General features: G+C 38.6%; 1 protein-coding gene across 7 annotated transcripts in view; it reads left to right on the top strand.

The window, feature by feature from the left end:
- KIF16B (kinesin family member 16B) overlaps positions 1-22,962 on the top strand; it is a 133,681-nt gene that overhangs the window by 42,242 nt on the left and 68,477 nt on the right. For 6 of the 7 annotated variants that reach the window (XM_044454116.1, XM_044454117.1, XM_044454119.1 and 3 more), the window contains exons 13-16: positions 8,050-8,169; positions 8,672-8,723; positions 10,281-10,418; positions 22,347-22,429. In XM_044454116.1, the coding sequence (XP_044310051.1) occupies positions 8,050-8,169; positions 8,672-8,723; positions 10,281-10,418; positions 22,347-22,429 (393 nt within the window). Of the gene's footprint in view, positions 1-8,049; positions 8,170-8,671; positions 8,724-10,280; positions 10,419-16,308; positions 20,354-22,346; positions 22,430-22,962 lie in introns of those variants that run through there. The other variant, XM_044454121.1, reaches the window with a different exon arrangement.

Below are 22,962 nucleotides of genomic sequence, written 5' to 3' on the forward strand. Positions count from 1 at the left end.
TATCTGAGGTTGTTGATATTTCTCCCAGCAATCTTAATTCCAACTGGTGATTCATCTAGCCCCACCTTTCTCATGATGTGCTCTGCATATGAGTTAAATAGGCAGGGCAACAGTATACAGCCTTGCCAAACTCCTTTCTCAGTTTTGAACCAATCAGTGGTTCCGTGTCCAGTTCTCACGGTTGCTTCTTGACCCACATATAGGTTTCTCAAGAGACAAATAAAATGGCCTGGTACTCCCATCTCTTTAAGAACTTGCCACAATTTGTTGTGATCCACACAATCAAAGGCTTTAGCATAGGTACATGTGTTTAAAATTGCAGAGTGCTTCATCATCCCAGTTTTATGATGCAAAGTACTACTAATTCCTGTGTTTACTGACATTAAGAGCTACCTTTAGGATTGCCAGTGTTTAAAGGTGGGTTGGGTAGGGCTTGGAATAGAAGTAACGCAGAGGCTAGTGAATCTTGGAATGCAATCAAAAGGATACGCACACATCCATACTCCGATTCTGATTTTTGTTGGTTATCAGAATGTGGTTGAACTTTCCATGGGTGGTTTTCATTTGCTTTCCTGAGTACTATGTTTTCAGTTTTCAGGGATGTTGTTTTTCAGTTGCTTGATCTGTGTACTTGCAATAGTGTACATGTTTTGATCAAAAGAGTCTATTTAGTGAATGTATACCCGTCTAGAGCACAGGAAAAGCAACCTATTATTATTATTATTATTATTATTATTATTATTATTATTATTATTACATTTCTATGCCGCCCCTTGCCGAAACCTCGGGGCGGCTTACAACATGATAAAATACATTGAAACACAATAGTACATAATAAATTACCATTAAATATAAAAATACAAAAAATACATTGATTTACAAATACAAAATTAAAATTATCAGTATAAAATAAAAATATAGGATGAGAAAGAGAAGGAAGAAGAAGTTGCCCAGGCCAGATCATATGTTTTAACAATTGAAATGATGTTTAAATAAAAAGGTCTTTACCTGGCGCTGAAAAACCAGTAACGACGGTGCCAGGCAGACCTCTTTGGGGAGTGAATTCCATAGGTTGGGCGCCACCGCAGAGAAAGCCCTCCTCCGGGTATTTACTCTCCTAATTTCTTTCATGGAGGGTTCCCGGAGAAGGGACTCTCCCGCAGATCTCAAAGGGCGGTCGGGCATATACGGACGTAAGCGCTCGTTCAGGTAGCCAGGACCCAAGCCGTTTAGGGCTTTGTAGGTCATAATCAACACCTTGAATTGGGCCCGGGCTTCAATGGGAAGCCAGTGAAGCTGATGGAGGACTGGAGTCATGTGAGCATAACGCCCCGTCCCCGTCAGCAACCTGGCAGCTCTATTTTGCACCAATTGAAGTGTTCGGACTGTCTTCAGGGGAAGCCCCACATAAAGCGCGTTACAGAAGTCTAGGCGGGAAGTCACCAGCGCGTGTGTCACCGTCGCCAGGCAGTCGTACTCCAGGTAGGGGCGCAGCTGATTAATCAGCCAAAGCTGAAGGAAGGCGTTCCTCGCTACCGCTGTCACCTGAGCTTCCAAAGAAAGCTCCGGGTCGAGGAGTACTCCTAAGCTGCGGACCTTATCCCTAAGAGGGAGTGTTGCACCATTCAGGACCAGGTCAAATCCACCCTCTCCGAAACCCGATCCGCCAACCAACAGGACCTCCGTCTTGTCTGGGTTGAGTTTCAGTTTATTGGCCCTCATCCATTCCCTTACCTCGGCCAAGCACCGGTTCAGCACAGCCACTGCCTCACCTGGATTAGTGGAGAATGAGAGGTAAAGCTGGGTATCATCAGCGTATTGATGATTCCGCAGCCCACACCTCCTGATGACCTCTCCCAGCGGTTTCATATAGATGTTAAATAGCAGAGGGGATAGAATGGAGCCCTGTGGTACTCCATGACATAGCTGCCATGACGTAGAGACATGGTCCCCCAGCACTACCTATATATCAGTCATATTTTATTGTTCTTCATGATGTGCTATATTATGTACATTTTCCTACTGTGAATACAATGGAATTCATAATGTTAAGCCAGGAGGTTAGTTTGCAACTTATTTATATTGGATCAATAATAGAACATACTATGTTTAGAAAAGGTGATTGCCTATTAAGAAAACAGCTCTGAAATGCAAAGCAGAATTTGCATACTTGTAGAAGTACATAAAGTAGCTGCAAAATCCATAGCTATCTGACCACAGCCAATTACCTATGACATTTGCAAGAGCAAGAACACCAATTATTGTATGGGTACACAAAATCAAGCCGATAGGTTTTTAAAGGCCATTTAATCTGTCTTTGTGAAAACACTTGATCTTTTTCCTTGAGTACACTTTCTTTCTGTATCTTTTTGCTGTGTTTTGACCTTTTGATGGTCATTCTAATTTTTGTATTAAGTTTCTAATAACTCAGAATTTAAACATAATGTCACTGAAATATTATTATCTGATAAAAATGAACAGATTCATTTCTAGGGGAACGTGTTAAGTGAAAATGGCTTCATCAGCTACCAAAAACAGTGCTATAAGTTTTGATCCTAGCACAAAATGCTGTATCCAGTGATGACACTGTGCTGATAAGAACTTCTGTTCAAGCAAGGTACCCACTTTTCGTGGCTCACCCCCACCCCCAAGCTTATGGGCTACTGTCCTTCTTGCCATGTCCCAAATTGTTTCAGAGGATTACCCATCTCTTTGGAACAGCTGGGGGGGGGGGGGGCAGTCATCACCTGGCAGCTGGGTATGATAAATTGCTGAAAAGTTGACACCCTACCTTGTGCAAGTGAGAATGCTTTCTGGGAGCACAAAACCATCATAGGATATAACTCAATAAAATGAGATAACAATTTGTCTTAACACTATTTAGGAAGGAAAGATTTAATGGATTTTACTCTTCCCATCTCCTTTGATTGAGCTGAAATATAGATTCCTATATATATGTTAGAACAGAATTTAGAACACTTTCAAGAATTAAGGGTTAGGTTTTTTCCTGGAGGTAGTTGTGAAGCCAGTTCAGAGAACTCGTTTTGAGCACAAGTGAGCAACTTGTAGCTCTGGAGATGTTACCGGGCTGCATCTCCCATTAGTCCTACCTATTGTCGATACTGGCTGTGGGTTGTTGGGTGTTAGAATCCAGCAATATCAAGAGGGCCAGAGATTCTAAACACCAGATATAGAGTCTGGCTGATCAGTCTCTTCTCTGCCCTGTTCCCAGCCCCCAAATATTACCATGGTCCAAGCAGATGAAAGCTTATATATAAGGCTCTTCTCTCTCCTCCATCCTCTGATAAAATATAAATTCTAACTGCTTTTCCCCTGGGCTTCAGTATAGCCTATATTTGTATAGAATATAAATATATACATTTATATTCAGTATATCCTACCTTTCTTAGACAAGGTTCTAGAGAGGGTGGTTGTTTGTCAACTCCAGACACACTTGAGACTGACTATCTAGATCCATTTCATTTGGACTTCAGGCCTGGTTTTAGCACAGAAACAGCCTTATTTGTCCTGTATGATGACCTATGCCAGGAGAGAGACGGGGAGTGTGACCATGTTTATACGGCTGGACCTCTCACTGGCTTTCAGTAGCATCAACCATGGTATCTTTTTGGAGCAACGGTTTTAGTTGGAAGCACTGCATTGCTTCACTCCTACTTGGGGGGCCATCTCCAGAAGGTGGTGCTTGGGGAATATTGTTCAGCCTCATCCATTCTCCAGAATGAGATCCTTAGGGGTCTGTTCTTTTCCCCCATGCTATTTATTATCTACATGAAACCACTGAGTGGGGTCATCTGAAGTTTTGGAGTGTGTTGCCATCAGGATGCTGATGACACATTGCTCTATTTCACCTTTTCATCATCAGCCAGCAAGGCCGTTGATGTGATAAACTGATGTCTGGCTGCAACAATGGACTGGATGAGGACTACCAAACTGAAACTCAATCCAGTCAAGACTGAGATGCTGCTGGTGGTTCCTTTATTTATTTAAGACAGGTTACCATTCCTATTTAGTCAATGACTCTCAGGACGGTTTACAACCTATTGAAAATTTAAAACGTAACATACACTGTCATTCCAATTTAAACAATCACAGCTAAAACCAATAAAAGCATCACATTAATAAAAATAAGACCAAATGGGGTTCCTTTGACAGTTGGGGAATGTTCAGCCTGGTCTAGATGGGGTTGCACTCCCCCTGAAGGAGCAGGTTCATAGTTTGGGGGAGCTCTTTGATCCATCTTTGTCACTTGAGCCTCAGGTAGCTCAGAGTGCCTTCTACCAGCTTTAGCTAGTAGCCCAGCTGCTCACCTACCTGGGATACAATAGTCTCCATTCTGGTAATTGCTAAATTATATTATTGCAGTAGCCAGGTTAATAACAAGAACCCACAGTTCTGAACATATAGGACTGGTTCTGGCCTGCCTGCATTGGCTGCCTCTATGCCTCTAAGCCTAATTCAAGGGTCTACTTTTAACCTGTAAGGCCCTACATGGCTTAGGACTGCAATACCTGTTAGAACGCTTCTCCCAGCCTCAGTCTACCTGGACACTACATTCTGAGTAAGTATATAGAGAACTATGTTATTAAGCTCTCATGAAATTAGTACTATTGAAATTGTGTGTTGGACAGTAGCCCTGATTTTTATATGCCACAACTGATTAATAGCTATTGTAACAAAAATAAATGTTTCCAACTGTATGTCAAAGCATCTCTTGGTTGGTGTTTTCTGTATGTACAACATAAACTTAATTCAGTCCTTCTAACAGTTTTATTTTCCATATTTTATTTTCCATTCGCTTCTAGTATTTTTATTTTCTTTTTCTTATGATTTGAAACCTGTTGAATTATTTTAAATTATTAAAAAACCAAAATAATTACTTGTTACAATAGTAATCGTACTTAGGTTTCATGCTAAGACCATCCATATATACTCAGCTGATTTCAACCCAACAGCTTCTAAATCAATCCATATTATCTGCAAATTACCAGTAATCATAAAGCCAAACAAGCTAAATTTATAGGTCACATAATGTTTTATAAGAAACTGCTTTGTAGTGTGGCTTAAATTTCCTTTCACTTAAATCATTCAAATTAACATGACAATCTAACCTAGTTCAACTTCTTACACTGAAAATAATCATGTGTAAAACCCTGCTGGAGCCACTTGTTTCCAGTTCCATTTCCCCAAACCCAGGTGAATTAACATGAAATCTGTCCACCTGTTTGAATTTTGGCTGTTTTTTCTGTTTTTGACCCTAAAGTGTTTTCATTGCCTTTTTCAGTTAAAGGACTTTGTTCCGTGAAAGTATTTTTTGCTCATCAGCTTAATATTGCAGGTGGTCTTGAGTTTTATACTCAAACTGATCTAATCTTTTGCACAAGTATTTCTGTCCAGCTTGCACTGGTTCTGATTGTTTCTCTGGTTTAAATTAGGTGCATTTGACAGTGATTTGTTGATTGTGATTGAGGGCCATGTCACCCTGGACTTTGTATACTTTTAGTGGCCACCTTTGAGTTGCTACAATCATGCAAATTCCAGCAGTTACATGTATAGGCCATGTGTTAGACCATATGCAATACTCCATCTTAAATGTCTGTGTGGGCCTGTCCTTGAAAAATGTTTAGAAATTTAAACTAGAGCAGAATATAGCTGCCATGGTTGGTTCAGTGGGTCATTTTACACAGCATATCATGGGATAGCACTCCCCACAAGGGACAGGGGACATAGCTTGGGAGTTTTTATGATTGTAAGCAGCCTTGAGATTTTCTGTGAAAATAGTAGACAGTATTTTAAATAAATAAATAAAATTCTATTTTTGCTCCAAGTGCACTGGTTACTAATATGTTTGGGCACAATTTAAGACATGAATTATTACTCATAAGGCACTAATCAAGGGTTAAGCAGTATGGTGCTCATGGGTACCAAGGCATCCCTGGACACCTTTGATGCCTGTCAAGAGCCTACCCCACTCCCACTTCTTTTGTCTCATACTTCTCCTGTTCTCAGCTCCTATATTTGGAGGGTTATGAGCAGCCACACTGGATGGACCCCCTAGAATTCGAAGACCACTTAATATATCTGTAGGGAGAGAGCTCAGTTCCCTCAAGTCACAAACTTCTCAGGCAGATTATTCAGATTGTAGAGAAGGAGGTGAGGGGGGCTGATAAGTTTGCAAATACTCAGGATTGCTCATACCTTCTTGGAGGCTCTTCCCCTCCTCAGCCCCAGAATGCCCCTCCAGCGCTGACTCCAGAGCTTTACGTGCAACTTCCCTGCAGCCAGCATGGGCTGTGAGGACAGCGGGAGGGCACCCCACAGGCTGAATGCCAGCTCCAACATCAGTACACCTTTCTTAGGTCAGAGTTGAGACTCCAACCTATCCTATGACCATCTGGACAGCCTAAGTATGTCAGAATACCCAGCATATGATTGTAAATGGCAGCCTAGCACCTTAGCCTGTTTATAAATTGTATCTTGAGCTTTGTTGAAATGGTATCTCTTTAAAAAAAAAAAAAGACCTCTGTGCATCACATAGCCCATGAGAAATATTTGATCCATGCTTTGTGTTCAAGATCTTTGCATTCGTTAAGAGTCTTACCACCATTACGTTATTCACACACTTGCAGTTTAAATGTTTTATGTAACCACAGCAGTCCAAAAAAAAAAAAAAAAACCCAAAAACAAACATGAGACACACAATTCATCAAAAGTTATTTTACTTACTCTTTTAGGCATTTTTCTATACAAACTTGCTGACAGGCATGAAGTTATGGATATCTTGCTGTCAGCTTCTCAATAGTCAAGAACCATGACTAATTCAACTGCATTGTTTTATTTACTTCATTTGTACCTTGTATTTCTAACAAAGAAAAATGGCATTCATGCTGACTTAGTCATTAATAAAATTTATTAAAACAATAATAAAATAAGTTAATCTTAACTCAATTTAGAAGCACAGTGATTAAAGCATAAGAACACCATCAGACACAACAGGTCTGCTTCAATAAAAACATTTTCCTTCTGGCATTATAATAACAGAGGAGGAGGAAACCTAACCTTTGTAGGCAGTTAGGAGACTGGGAGCACCCACCAAGGAGGCCTGCTTTTATGTAGCCAGCAGATGTGCCTCTGAAGGCAGCAATCTTGAATGAAGGGGCTCTTCCATAGATCTTGATACTCTTTACAAGGTAGGGCTGTGGGCTGGAGAACTATAGTACAGAGTCAGGTGTGTGCTGGAAGCAAATATCTATGGGTCTAGTTTTCTACCATTCTGTGATTTTTCTTTCAGGTGTTGTTGCTAGTGCATCAGCTTCTGTCTTTTTCTGGTTGTGCTGCCATTCCTGGCTGGGCAGAGAAGGAGAACTAGTACAACACTAGTCTTTATTCTTCTAATGTTATCTTTTAAACTGCTGTTGGAATTCTAGGAGTGTCCGTTCTTGTTTACATTTTGGAGATGAGACTCCTGCTTTTTCCAGACAAATTTGTGAGATTTGTCAGCTCTCCTGTGGAAGGATTGGTCGTCAGTTGGCCCTGTCTCCGTTCGATGGGAGGGTATATTCAAAAGGAGAAATAACATAAACCTGCATCTGTCAGAAGCAGGAACTTTGCTGCAACAGTTCTTACCATAAGCTCTTGAAGTTGTTTTCATTTTTGCTTGTTGTACAGGCAGCAGGTATACACCACCACCATGATATTCCTATTTTATGAGACACCCAACCTATGCGTTAGGTTGGATGCTATCAGTTACAACTATTATTAAAAGAGTCCAGAAATTAATCTCCACCAAGATCATAGGACAGAACGTTCACCTTATCTACATGCCACATGCTGTCATATATTCAATTTTAAATTCATTTGTTCATTTCAAAATAGCTGTCCTGTTTCTTTTCAAATAAAAGATCACTACAACCATAGTAAGATTTTGTATTGGATGAACTGTCAGTGTGTTCCATTACACTTATTTCTCATTTTCCATTCACACACAGACATAAATCCTATATGTGAGTTTTGTTCTGCTTGTTTTTGCAGGAGCAAACATTAGCACTCAGGAAAGAAGGCATTGGTGTTGTGTTAGACTCTGAACTGCCTCACTTAATAGGCATTGATGACGATCTTCTGAGTACAGGTATCATCTTGTATCACTTGAAGGTAAGCCGGTCTACCTTCCATTTCCTAAGTTGACCATTTTAATTGTAGTGCTAATTGACTGACTAAATAAGTATTCATTACTTTTCTGCAGCCATGCAACATCAGCTATTAGCTACTTTTATACTAAACAAATTAGAATATCAGACAGCTACTGCCTATGTCTGTCCTAAGGGTGAGAGATAAATGAATGGTATTCTAGTTGAGCATATTGCTTTTTTGCTCATTTTACTGTAGCCATGAATTGATGTTGTTTAGAAACCTTCGCCTGGTAAACATAGAACTGAAAGGGAAAAACAGTATTTATTTATTTAAACATTTCTATACCTTCCATTAGCCAAAATAGGGCTCCTTTTGTTATAAGTAATAACTTATAACAATCTTTGATAAACTTGCCACATCATCTATTGTAAAAGCTATTTCACATAACTACTGTTTTATGGCAAGAAACATTAGAGAAGTGGATTTTGCACACTATTAACACTTTCATTTTTTTTCTCTATAGGAGGGTCAAACTCATGTGGGAAGAGAAGATGCTGCAACTGAACAGGATATTGGTAAAAAGAAAAAAAAATGAGTCTCTTTCTTTCAGAATCCAACTGGGAGTTCTTCCAAACCCTGAGGGATCTTCCCAACGCTGCTAGTACTGCATGCTGTTGTTAATCTCAAGCTTATAAACTTGAAGGGGACTTCTGGTCTGATCCCCTTACTGTGAAACAGTTATTTATTTAAAACTTTTGTATACTGTCCCACCATTGATGTCTCGGGACAGTTTTCAAGATCACCAATAAAATAGGATAAAGAGATAAAAGTAGCACAGCATCCAATAAGAAATATAAAACCACAAATTAAGAAAATTAACAATTAAAATAGTGGGAAAATAAAAAGGTTAATTAAAAATACGAAGTTATGCTGGAAAGCACCATGTACTTCAAGCACAGAGAAGATCCATAAAGCAAATACCTCCTGTTGTCTTAATTGCCCTGTAACTTTTAAAAATAGTTGGTCGGATGTAGCTTTGCAATAATTTTAATATTAGTAAAGATACAGGGCAGAGGCAATGTCATTACATACCCCTTCTTTTCCAGCCCATCTCCTCTGTTTTGAGGTTTCCCCTGCTTCTCTTAAGTGTGCTTAGTCATGATGCCTGCATTTACATCAGCTGTGATTAATGCCAACCAGAACTTGCTTCTTATTAAAATTCACAACCGTAGTGTAAACTGCCTGTGACCACTTGCAAGCCCTTCATGTTGGTTAATGAATGAGCAGTATTATGGCCACATTGGTCCTGTAGTACCTTAAAAGCAATTATTTCTCAAGAGGATACATGAGACACAAGATTAAGATGAGGCTGTAAAGTTCATATAAGCTTTTTTCCCTATAATAGATGAATATATTATTGCTTGCACGTTAATAGTGGTTCTCATAATAGTATCATAAAGTAATCCTTAATGTCCACTGACTATATGTCATTTGTGAACTGTTATAATTTAACTTGCCAGAGAAAAATGTCCAAATCCACAGTTGAGCTTTATTAGGACTCAACCCAAAATACGCAAATTTTTGCATCTGAAAGGGTGGATAAGAAACAAAAAAGTCCAGCAAATTAGCTAGATTTGGCTATGAGGTCTACAGCTAAGACTCAGTCTCAAAATGGAGACTGCAGACTGAATGAATGATTTTGTGGTGGGTGCTACAGATATCAAATTACAGAGAGGGATATATTTCAAGAGAGGAGCATGTTTTTGTAGAATTTTGGGTGGTCCTAACAGATATATGGCTCAGCTGTAGATGTGTTTCTTTTTTCCCTCATGGATCAGTGTAGTTATCTTTGCTTTATTATCAGAAATCTATGTGTGCATTTTAATAATTCTGCAATTTTAATCTATTTCTATACAGATACATAGTTTTGATAAATGAAACCACTTATTTTACTTGTACCTGTTACCTTTTTATTTTATTTTTTTGGGCAGACACTCATATTTTGATATAAAACAGTGCAAGAAGTTATAAAATTTAGGATTCCTGAGGTGACAGTAAATAGATTTAAATTAAGAGCCATATAATACCTGCAAGTGCATCAACTAAAAAGAAAATCTGCTTGCTTCTTGTAGTCCTTCGTGGCCTTGATTTGGAAAGTGAACATTGTATCTTTGAACATTTCAATGGAACAGTTAATTTAATACCACTCAGTGGAGCACAATGCTCTGTAAATGGAATTCAGATCTCAGAGGCTACACAGCTCAACCAAGGTATTTGACTGGAATTATCTTTTTTTTTCCTATCCGTTTTTCTATCCACAACACTGAAAAAGAAAATAATTGGTCATAACATAATTTCCCCTTTCTGTTCTTCCTCTCCTCTACATAATTGTCATCATATGTCTGCTAAATATTTCCTTGCAATTCAGCTGCACAGATAAAGCATGTCCTGTATTTATTGTGTGAAGGAGTGTGTGGAGCTATATCAGAGGAAACTCACCTGTGAACTCCATGCAGTTTAGGTGGGCCAGTAGGCCATTGCAAAAAGTAAATATTACTTACTATTAATTAATTTATATTAGTAAATATTAATTACTATTATTCTATTACTTTTTATTTTATAATAAAATATTGTATTAATGATATTTATTTATTTGTAAGCCGCCCCGAGGCTTAGGCGAATGGGGCGGCGTATAAGTCCGCTAAATAAATAAATAAAACCTTCATTTAAAAGTAATCCAGTCCACTTCCCTTTTGGATTATGGCCAGCCTAGGAGGAGTATGATATGTGGTTAGACTGCATGTCCTAAAGAAACAGTCAGACAGTAGAATGGCAAAATGGCTGGTGGTCTGGAATGAGTCTGGGAATGGCCATTTAACTGGATGGAATATTTGTACTAAAGCTGTCAATGTGATGGTTTTCAGCCATTAAATTTCATTTTCACTACCTTGTTAAAAGAGGAAGAATTGCTGATCTGCTATGCGTTTTTCAGTACAAAGTCTGACTTGTGATTTTTAAGTATTAAGATGAGGGAATGAAATTGAAAGTTACCTGGTGTTGTATTTCTGGGTTTTATGAGGTATGAAAAGGCTGTTCTCTGAAAAATGCAAAATCTTTTATCAAATTCCCCACCAACCTAGTTTTTAAAAGTCTGTGTAGGTGCTGACATCTAACAGGGCTCCTACATATCTCTAATGTGTCCTCCTTATGGTTCTCTCTCAAGTTTTTAAAGGCACAGTTCAGGCCCTTAGTATCCTGTTCAGTTCTGGTTCCCCCCTCCCTTTTTTTTCCCTTTTACCTTTTCTTTTAAGGACAAGTATCTGCAGACTTGGGATAAGAATGTATGCTGCTAATGAGTCAACCCGATTTGATTTTGTATATGTTAAGTTAGAGAGACTCCAAAAAGTTTTTTTTACCTTCACTTCATGGGTTTAACTTTAAGAATTTGTGTTTTAAAGGAAAACAGTTGGAGTTAACCTATGAAGCTATTTGTGTATCAGATCACAGTTTGCAAAGTAGAATGTCTCAATGTTAGCTTTTAATTTGCAGGATTTAGCAGTGTTTGTAAACAGTGTTTATTTTTGCAGTACACAATAGCAAGACCTTTAAAGACCTTCGGGTATTTCTGCTCATCTCCTTTGGTTTTAAAATTACCATTTATTTGAAATGTGTTAATAATTTAAAACTGTACAGGAGAGTTGTGGGGAGTACATCTTATACTAAATTACTGCTTCTTGGTCCAAGATTATGGCACATATTGATGAGTAGAAATTAAAATTTCTTTTAACTCTGCATAATTGAATGCAGAATTTCCACTTTACTGTGTTTTTAGTGTTATCAACTATTCCTGAATGTTCTGGTCACACACATACATGAGCTTGCATTTGTACACATGCACCCAATATACCTGGAAATGTTGGGACCTTTCACAGAGGTGTGGTGTATTCTGAACTTCAACAGAAGTGGGAAAATTATCTCAAGAATGTCTTCTACTAAAGCATAGAAGTTTTATTTTAACATTTATATTTACTGAAAGAAAAACAGTGATCAGTAGTTCACTAACTTGCACTGAACCAACAGACTGTTCCTGAGTAGAATTGGCAAATTATTTTTTGGCAAATAAGGAGCAGAAAGGGCACCAGGGAAATGGCTAGGTGGATTTTGGGAGGCCTCCTTAACTATTTTTCTGCAGTAAGAAGATCTTGAATTTCAGTGCCATAAGGTGAGGCATGTTAAGCACTGAGTTGATAAATTTAGAGCACAGAGTGAAAGAGAAATAAACTCAGAGCAAACATATTGCCTTTATTTCGGAGGAGGAGCACAAAAGGTTTCACTTCCTAATTTGGAATAGTTTCTTGGAAGCTCAAAGTGGGTCCAGGCTATCCTAGTGTTTATCAGGCTTTGGGCAAGAGTTTTAGCTTTGTTCTTGATGGACCATAATATTTCACCACTTTTTCAAATGCTCACACTTCCAAAGATTGTGGACAAAAGTGATATTGGGAAAAGTGACATTATTAGAGACACCCGAGCCTTTTACAACGCAGTATGCCAAGGTCTTTGCATAATGTTCCATCTGTAAGGCATAATTTTTAATCAGTAACTCTACAAATTCACATTATTTCATTTTTGCACTTACCACCTTTATGTAACACTTCAACATGCTTTTATTTTTCATAATCTTCCCATGATGATAAAATCATATGCTCTTCACTGGACAAACTGGGGCTACTTAGAGATGCTGACAGTTTTTAGTTTTTGTCCTGGCACACATCTGGTATCCTTGCACTTCTGCTTTTAAAGAGTAGAAAATCAAGAGTTAGTACTACCCAGTGCAACCTTTTCAGTACAGTTTTCCTTACCATGCATATAAGGTAAAGGTTTCCCCTTGACATTAAGTCCAGTCATGCCTGACTCTAGGGGGCGGTGCTCATCTCCGTTTCCTAGCCGAGGGAGCCAGTGTTTGTCCACAGACAGTCTCCGTGGTCATGTGGCCAGCATGACTAAACACTGAAGTGCACAGAACGCTGTTACCTGCTCACCAAAGTGGTACCTTTTTATCTACTTGCATTGGCATGCTTTCGAACTGCAAGGTTGGCAGGAGCTGGGACGGAGCAATGGGAACTCACCCCATTGTGCAGACTATGCATATACCAAATCATTTTATAGAGAAAATTCTGTGCTAGGATGGGTTTGAGGAAGGCCTCAAAAGAAAGCAAAAAGGAATTAAAAGTAACCAAGAAACAAATATCACTTTCAGAAGCATCACATGGTTTAGCCCCCTTAGGATGCATGTTTGAGAAGTTCTTAACACAGAAGACAAAAAGTTATTTCTTCTCTCTCCGTTGGTCTCTCTCTATCTCCTCCCTCTCCTTTGTAATATGAGGGTGTTTTCTCATACATGGGCTCACCATAATCAGCAGTATGAAATGTATATAGACTCAGGAGGCATGTATGACATGGTGCTTTGAAGCCTATAGTTCAGCTGAAAGTAAAATAGGCCATTATGTGAAAATAGAGAGATGATGAAGGAAGGTCATGCATTTAAGGGCACCAGCTACATGGTTAGGCACTTATGACATATTTCAACTAATACATTCTTCTCATGACTTTAAAGGACACCATCTCACTTAGGAACAAAGGAAGCCACCTTATAATGAGTAAGACCAGTGGTCTTTCTAGCCCAATATTGTTGGCACAGACTGACAGCTCTCCAGGGTTTCTGGCTGGATTTTATCCTGGATTTTATGCTGTCTAGAGAAACTGGAGATTGAACCAGGGATCTCTTGCATGTTAAGCAGGTGGTGCACCATTATGGGCAAGAAAGTAAAACTGAGTTCTCTCCTCTGCTGCTGGAATCTGACAGCAACAAAGAAAAACAGAAGAGGGTCATAGCTGTGGAGATATCAGTCTCTAAACTTGTTTAGGATATGGATTTGATACTAGTTGACTTGATTTACCCTAAGCTTTCTTCTGCAACCCTAGTATGTAGCTACAAGTTCTTAGGGACTCTTGAAGCATATTATCTGGATTAAAAACCTGGCTTTGATTAGTAAAGCATGCTGCTATTTTATATTTCACATGGAACACTTTAGAGATTCACTAGTATATACAGAAAGTTTAATTAATCCTGTTCCTAATATCCTGCAGAGTTGTCAGAAACGATCAGTTAATATTAAGTTCTTCACTTTGTTAGATTTTCTTGGTGTTTCAAAGTTGTCATCTGAACACTGTCAATTCAGATATCCCTCATCTTTATTCATTATCAATAGAAAGGGGTATTCTTACTTGACTTATCCAGTTATAATTATGTACTGAGATAATTAATAAGTGAGACATGATCAACTTAACTGAAAGTGAGAGTAAGTAAGAGCAAATAAGAGCATGCAAGAAAAGTAGGAGGGGAAATAGATGAGTATACAATTTCTGCATGTAGCACCAAAGCATTACATCTGACCTAACCCTTATATCTGCAACAGGCTCCTATGTCATGGCATAAGAAAAAATGAACAGTAGTTCGATTTTTCTTTGTTTTCTTCTGGGCCAAAGTGAAAATGATGTTATTTAGGCAATGCAACAAGCCAAGAAGTGTTTAAAAAACAACCATGGTTAGCCTGTCATGTTGCCTGAACCTAGTCATGATATTTTGCCATGATATGTTTAAGAAACAACCATTCATTCTATGTCTTCTCCATACCACCATGGTTTCTCATGTTGTCCGAACCCAGGATCATAGCTGCCAAGGTCATGGTATGCAACTACCCCTGAGTCGTTTAGAAAGAGTAGCAACTAAAGTAGCAACTACTGCTGCCCCAGTAGCGTCTGTATGTGGGCCAAACAGGAAGAGGCAGGCAACATAGGCAGGGAGCAGTGCACCTTAGGATTGAATTTCAGGCACAGTGGCTGATGGGATACATGCCAATAGTGGAAGGTCTGAGCAGGACTGCAACAGTGGAGGCTTTCCTGCTGATGCAAGTAGCAACTCTGGAGAGGTTATTTGTGTCAGTACCATGATAAATTCCACATCCCCTTTCACGAGGTGGCTTAAGTTTTCCCTTGGCCACTATTGGCATTTTTTAAAAGTGTACATTAATTGCATTCACACAGTTAATGTCATGTTTAGTTTGTCCGTAAGAGGCAAAAATAAACTCTAAATCCCTTCATTATTCACAATTGACCTTGATGAGAAAAGGTTACCTCTTCAATTTCGAGTTAAACAGACTTTGACATACAGTAAAGTCTACACTGGCATTGTCTTTACTCTCCAACTCATATCTCTCCAGAATGTCCTTGTTTGTTTAAGTAAATAGTGCAGCCACATCTTATTCTTGTAAGGACTATGGGCGTAAGTTACAAAGTAACTCTTGAGACTCCCTGTATGCTTGAAGAAATATGTGTATATCTTTATAGGACTGGAATATAAATGTGCCATTTAGAAAGGCTTTATGCTATTGCTTCCAAACAGCTGAGTGTTTGAACTTTGAAAAGAAAATAGTAAATGTAGCTTTCAGGATCTCATAAAGAATGAAACATAGAAATGTTTTGGGAAGAAACAAACATATGAAAGAGTTAAAAAGGCAGCTTTTTTACGCTGTTAGGTGGCAGAATTTTGATCAGCTGTGATCCCTTCACTATAGTTTCATAAAAAAATATACCAGTTGAATGGAAGGCAAACCTAGTGCATCACATAAATTACGGTGATGGTATTGAAATAGCTTTGCAGCATAAAGTTTTATGAACAGTAAATCTTCTTTAAGATGAGACTGCGATAAAGTGCAATAAGCAATGTTAGCATAATTCTGAACTGAAAGAAAACACTAGATTCCTCCTTTCCACAGGGTGATTTGACATAGCTTGGGAAGCATATTTGTCTTACGACCTTTATTAAATTTTAATTTCCAGAGTGAATTGGGCAGGCTATATTAAAAAAGGGACCTGATGTGGAAATATTTTGTAAAGTTCGAAGCTATCTCGCACTGAAATTATGGTTGTTCCATTCAACCATAAACTGCCACCCATAAAGTGTCATATATGCTGAAAATTTTGGAATTCTTGGAAATACCAGTGGATTGATAGAATTAACAAAAGTTGTTGTATTTAAAGTACTTCATTGGCTGCACATTTAACATTAACGTCATTTGACATCATAAAGGAAGTTTTGTTCCAGCTCACTTGCAAAGACTATTCTACTCTTCATCTTTAAAAAGATGAATAACACCTCCTTTTACCAGCCACTCTTGCCCTAATGAATTATTTAGATTGCAGTCTTTCCAGTACATATGACATTTCATGATATTTACAGAATGGGGACTAGTTGGTAACTGGAACTCCAAAGCATTGTTATCTTGCCAAGTCAAGAAAACTGAGCTTTTCCAAGAGTAATTAAGGAAGAACATAGAAAGTTGACTCACTTGGTGGCATCTGCTTTTGTGAGGAACAGACAGTTCAAAGTTCCAGATCTGAACTGGACTATACTTTGTCACCAGAAAGAATGAAAGAAGCTGAAATCCTTCCCATGCCTAAAATTGCCCTGTGATCCTCAGATCTGTCTTAATTCTTCTCTCTGCTTTTGAAATGTCTACCCCTACAGATTTCTAAATCTAGAAATATGGATCCTTGATAAATGCATAGGGGTCATTTGATTGCCTCTGGGCCATCATACTGGAAGTGTTTTCTTCAGGAACAACTAGCCATATTTGCTTTGTAAAGGAGAATAATCTCAGAACTTTGAATGAATGGATAGTATCAGACTACATAGCCTCTTCCACCTCGGATATATATTTTGCACATGTGTTTTAGATAAGATCAGAATGCGTACTACTATCTCTGCTTCCTTTCTACTCACTTGACAACCAGGAAACCTGTATTCTAATCTGGGTTTCATTTCTTGTCTATATATTGGAATGTTCCAAAGAGTTGCCTTGTCTATATATTGGAATGACCTACTTCATGGGAATGATATGAAGATTAATAGATCACTGTGCATCACACCAGTGTGTTATAGTAGTTAAGAGTGTGAGATTGGAACTCAGGAGGTCTGATTTCTGGTCCCCCATCTAGTCTTGTCCTCATAGAGCCAACTGGGTGACTTTGAATCAGTCACAGACTCTCAGCTCAACCTACCTCACAGGGTTTTTTTTGTGAAGATAAGACTGAGAAGAGGAAGAGAATTATGAAAGTCCCCTGAGTTCCTTGGAAGGAAAAAGGACAGGATATGGATATAAATATAAATATATAAATAAATCAGATGTTGTGATTTTAAAGAATTAATGCTGGAGCTGGGGGTTGAAGAAACAATGGACTATCAAGAAAAGGACCACTGTATTTCTGATCACTATGTACTGGCATGAAAGCTGGATGGTGAAGAAAGCTGACAGGAAGACATACAAGTGACTCATGGCTCCAATCAAGCCAGAGGTTTCCCTAGAGGCAAAAGTGACAGAACTGAGGCTGTCATACCTTGGACACATCATGGGAAGACTAGATTTCCTGGAGAAGACAATCATGTTGGGGAAAGTCTAAGGCAAAAGTCAAGGGAAGACCAAAAATGAGATGGCTTGAATCTATAATGGAAGCCACAGTCTTGAACTTGGGGGAGCTGAATGAAGCTGTCATGGACAGGGCATTTTGGAGAGCTCTCATTCACAGGTTCACCACAAGTCAGTGATGACTTATTGGTATATAACGGCAACAAATTAAGGAAAACAAACACACTTGAATAACTCTTGCATTTCTGTAAGACTTCTAAACTGAATCTCAAAGGGAGGTCTTTTGCAGCCAGAGTCCTCTGTTGCAGGCATTCCTAGGTACAAAGAACAGTGCTGAGGTATCAGAGATGCATGTAACTGACCATTTGGCTTTCTGAATACTGCATCAAGAGGCTGAGTCTTAGGTTCACATGTCCTCCCTACCTTTCTGACCTGGCTAAGTGCTTCCCAGCAGAAGGGCTGACCTGGAGCAAACCCATCCTGTTGTCCTAATGCTTTTCTTCCTCTTCCTCTATCAGGAGAAAGCCTTATTTCATTTTGTGGATGAAAGATTGGCAAGATTTTCTGTCCCAACTGTTCCTTTGAAATAAGTATAAGTCTGTCAATGACGGAATATGGCTTCACTCTGCATTTTAATTATGAAAGTACTCTAGAAATTGTCTTTTAAAAATATGTTCCTAATTTAATGCAGTTGAGAGGATATGAGAAGAATATTTCATGTAGATACCCTAATCCAGGCAGTTGAAATAATGTGTTGCTTTCCAAGTGGATGGGTATGGCACTGTATCTTCAGAATTTTAAGGCAAGGTAAATGTATAGTTATCAGAATAATGTCTGTCAAATCACTCTTCACTGACCGTGGCTGCTCAGAAATTGGTTACATGCTTGTCTAAGTGCTAACTGCAGTTTTTGCTAACTCCAAATATAAAGATTACTTGATATTAGAGAAGAGTTTTTTCCCCTGAGCTTTCCTAGCCTCTTGGAATATCTGTTCTTGGTGGCTGAGAGCAGTCATAGTTCACTGTTAGATTGTTTGTGTATTTATGATTTTTCTGTACCTACTAATGAAACCTTCAATCAAACTAGAAACAAGTCATATTATATAAAACCAACATGGCTATGAAGCACAGGATAAATTCCATGTGAAAATAGTGCTAAAATCAAATGGGAGAAGGAGCAAACAGCCCAAAGATCTAAAATACACTGGGGCAAAATTTAAAAGGGCTAGGTAAATTAGAAAGTCTTTACTTAGTGCTGGAAATATCCCAACATATGCGCATTAGGGGAATCTGGAAAAGGGCCTCTGATGAAAGTCTTAAGGTCTCTTTGATTGCATATGGGAGGAGGTGATTTTTCAGATTTCAAAGCATTTACTACATTAAATGTAAATACCAACCTTGGAATCAGGCTTGAGTGGAAGCCACTGTAGATTGTTTTGGTGTCATACTCTGGGTGAGCTGAGGTTTCTGGACAGTTTTCAGAAGTATCCCCTTCAATAATTCATTGACGTAACCCAAACAGGAGCTAGATAGCTCAGCTGCCCTGATCCAGACAGGGTTCTAGTAAATATATCAACCTAAGCCACCCTTTCTCAACCTGGTGCTACCCAGATATTTTGGACCAGCTCCCATCAGCACCAGCCATCAAAGTTAATGATAGAAATGATGGGAGTTGAAGTCCAAAACATCTTAAAGATACCTCGTTTGGGACATCTGATCTAAGCAAATAAACAGAGCTCCACACCATTGAATCCTGCTGGTACCATCCCCTCACTGAGAAAGGAATTTATAAGGACCCACATTTAACCCTTAGTAAAACATTGAAAGGACTTTTGGATGGTACAATTAATGGACGCATTTGCCTGAGATATGTGTGGTGCCATTTACAATATACAAGTGCTGGACTGCTTATACATGGAGAAGTACTCATCATCTTGTCAGTTAAATTAGAGGGCCCTGCTTGAATATTGTCCATTAGTGGGTTGTAGGAAGGAACATGGCCCTTTCCCAGGCAGCTTCATTTAAGATGGTCTTCTTATATTTAAAAGGCTGGCCCTTGTAGTCTTGTAGTCCTTTAAACCTGAGACAGAAGCAGTTAAGACCACTGGGTGGAAAAAGAATACACATAGAGATGTTAAAATAATTATTTGAATTTACTACTTATATTTGAGCACTGTTGCTGGGAACCTGCCTCTCTGCCTCCACCAGCAGATCCTTCCAAAAAGATCCAGATAAAAGACTTTAACTACGGTCGTTATGTTAACGTGTGCCAGCCAGACTGATACCAAAAGGCTATTGCAGATATTAGCAAAAGACATCAAGTTAGAAAAGCCAGTTAATTAAGGAGATATTACCACTTGTGTCGCAAAGTTGATGCCAAACTGTACCCCCATCTCCTTTCTCAAGCAAATGGAGTTAGCTCCATCCTTAGGGAGGTTCCTGCTGCTTGTGGGCCAGGGAGCACGAACATCAGGCACTACTTATTTGGACTACTCTAAAAGGCTTCAGCATAAAGATAGGATTCCCCAAATCATGTATATTTCTGAAGAATTTTGAAATATGTATAAAAATAGTACTGATAGAAGCTTCGCGGCCTTGATTTGGAAAGTGAACATTGTATCTTTGAACATTTCAATGGAACAGTTAATTTAATACCAGTCAGTGGAGCACAATGCTCTGTAAATGGAATTCAGATCTCAGAGGCTACACAACTCAACCAAGGTATTTGATTGGAATTATCTTTTTTTTTCCTATCCGTTTTTCTACCCACAACACTGAAAAAGAAAATAATTGGTCATAACATAATTTCCCCTTTCTGTTCTTCCTCTCCTCTAAATAATTGTCATATGTCTGCTGAATATTTCCTTGCAATTCAACTGCACAGATAAAGCATGTCCTGTATTTATTGTGTGAAGGAGTGTGTGGAGCTATATCAGAGGAAACTCACCTGTGAATTCCATGCAGTTTAGGTGAGCCAGTAGGCCATTGCAAAAAGTAAATATTACTTACTATTAATTTATATTAGTAAATATTAATTACTATTATTCTATTACTTTTTATTTTATAATAAAATATTGTATTAATGATATTTATTTATTTGTAAGCCACCCCGAGGCTTAGATGAATGGGGCGGCGTATAAGTCCGCTAAATAAATAAAGAAATAAAATACCCACACTTTCATTCATTTTCCTCTCAGAATGACCTGATTTGCAAGACCCAGCAATCCCAAATAGACAGCAAGCCATGGTTGTTGTGTCATCCAAACCCTAGACATGGTGGCTAGGATTTTCTTTCTTTCTTTTTTCTTTTTTTTTTTTGGTCTTTGTTTTCCCAAACAAGCCACCCTGAGAACCACAAGCTGTTTGTAGGGTTTGTTTTGCTACAGCATATTGTCATGTCAGACTAGAGATGTTTAAGGAATCCTATGGGGAGAGGGGGTGAACTCCGGTTCACAACTTTTCACAATTTGGCCTCCTGGATTCTAGTTCACCAGCCATGCACTGTTTCTGGCAAGCATGAGCTGAGCCAGGTTACAGAGTCTTTTTCTCTACGGAACGTCACAGCTTGCACATTACTAAAATGCCAAGGAAATTTGCATTAAGTTACTGGATTTGTGGAAAATAGCACCTAAAAAACACCTGGCCCTTGTGCAATTTGCACAGAATGCATGTCTCACACACCGTTTAGATGCCAATGTGCACACATTTATGCAAATTGCACTAAATCTAAATACTCCTCCAGTTCATGGAAACATGTGAAGTACCATGATTTGTGCAAATTTCATAACTTTACACAAATGGCATAATTGCACCAAATTCCCTGTGTCTTAAAAACAAAATGCACAAACTGTCACCTGTCTTAGAGACCAAATTCCGTTGGGAAACATTTATTTGGCCTGTTTCTGATCATTGTATTAGAAACAGTCAGGAAGTCTGTTAAGCTCACATGAGCTGTACATCCTAGTGTCCCTAAAGTAAATAACCAATCCCACTGTGGGTAAAATTCAACAGCCAGTGACTTATTTGGCAAGAGCAGTTTAAAAACCCATGCCATTCTTCCTGTCCTTGCCATAACCAAATGGGACTAGTTGGCACTAGTCTGCTACAGGGAAGGGAGCAAACAGCCCACAGTGAGCAAAATTGTCAGGTGCACTGTGGGTTTTTCAGAGAACAGCCAACCCACTGTGGCTTAATGCCACAGTTGGCATTCATGATTTGCAAACCTGCTCACTGTGTGCAAGGATTCCAGTTTTTTGGAGGGGTGGGGATAATGACCATTTTACAGAAAATATAAAAATATGTTAACTGAAACACACTGTAAACTACTTGGATCATTTCAAAAGATGAAAGATGTATGTGTGGAAAATATTGTCAAAGAATTTGTAATGCCAATAAGTTGCTTTAACTTGCTGTTAAACAAGACTTTTAATTCATTTTATTTTATAGTAGTTGTGATGGATAATCTAGTACATTTAGGAGAATCTAGGTGGACATGTAGTACAAAGATTTTAAAGTGTCAGTTCTGCACTTAAATTACTATTTTTTCAACATTATATTTTTCTCTGGATGAAACAAACTTTGTTCAGTGTTTTGTTTAGCAGTTTTGGTCAGATACTGATACTTTTCCAGCATGGTTGTGTGAACTAACGTGAGTGGGTAAATGAAGTAAAAAAAGAAAATAATCCTATGGGGTTTTTTCCCCTAATTTTGCTAGGTGCAGTTATATTACTTGGGAGAACAAACATGTTTCGTTTCAATCATCCCAAGGAAGCAGCCAAACTGAGGGAAAAAAGAAAGGTGAGATTAGTTTGTATTATTACTACTGCATTGCATTTATATTGTGACTTTTTTCTGTCTTGTGAGGAACCCAAAGTGCCTTACGTAGCTCCATTTTATCCTCACAACAACATTCTTGTGATAGGCTGAGAGTGAGTGACTGGCCCAAAGTCACGCACTGAGCTGCTTATCTAAGTGGGGACTAGAATGCAGATCTCCCAAGTCCCCAGTCAAAAACACTAACCAACATTGTTTGTTTGTTTGTTTGTTTGTTTACAACTATGAAAACCATAAAATGCAGTACAATGAGCTACAATATAAATGTATAAGAGCTACAGTATATCCTAAAAATAGCAACCAAATGAAACCTAGTAGCAGTGCAAAATTTGCAGATGGAATGACAGATTTAAATCAGCAGAAACTGGAAAACTACAAAGCCTGAGAAAAAATGGTCTTCACCTGGTACAGAAAGAGCACAATTGATATTTTGGGGTGCTTGCGACTATTGCTGGGATTTTGGGGTGTTTTTTTTTTTTAGTTTATTTTGAGATTCA

The sequence above is a fragment of the Varanus komodoensis genome, unplaced genomic scaffold (genome assembly GCF_004798865.1).
Source record: "Varanus komodoensis strain SLA01 unplaced genomic scaffold, ASM479886v1 scaffold7_3, whole genome shotgun sequence".
NCBI lineage: Eukaryota > Metazoa > Chordata > Lepidosauria > Squamata > Varanidae > Varanus > Varanus komodoensis.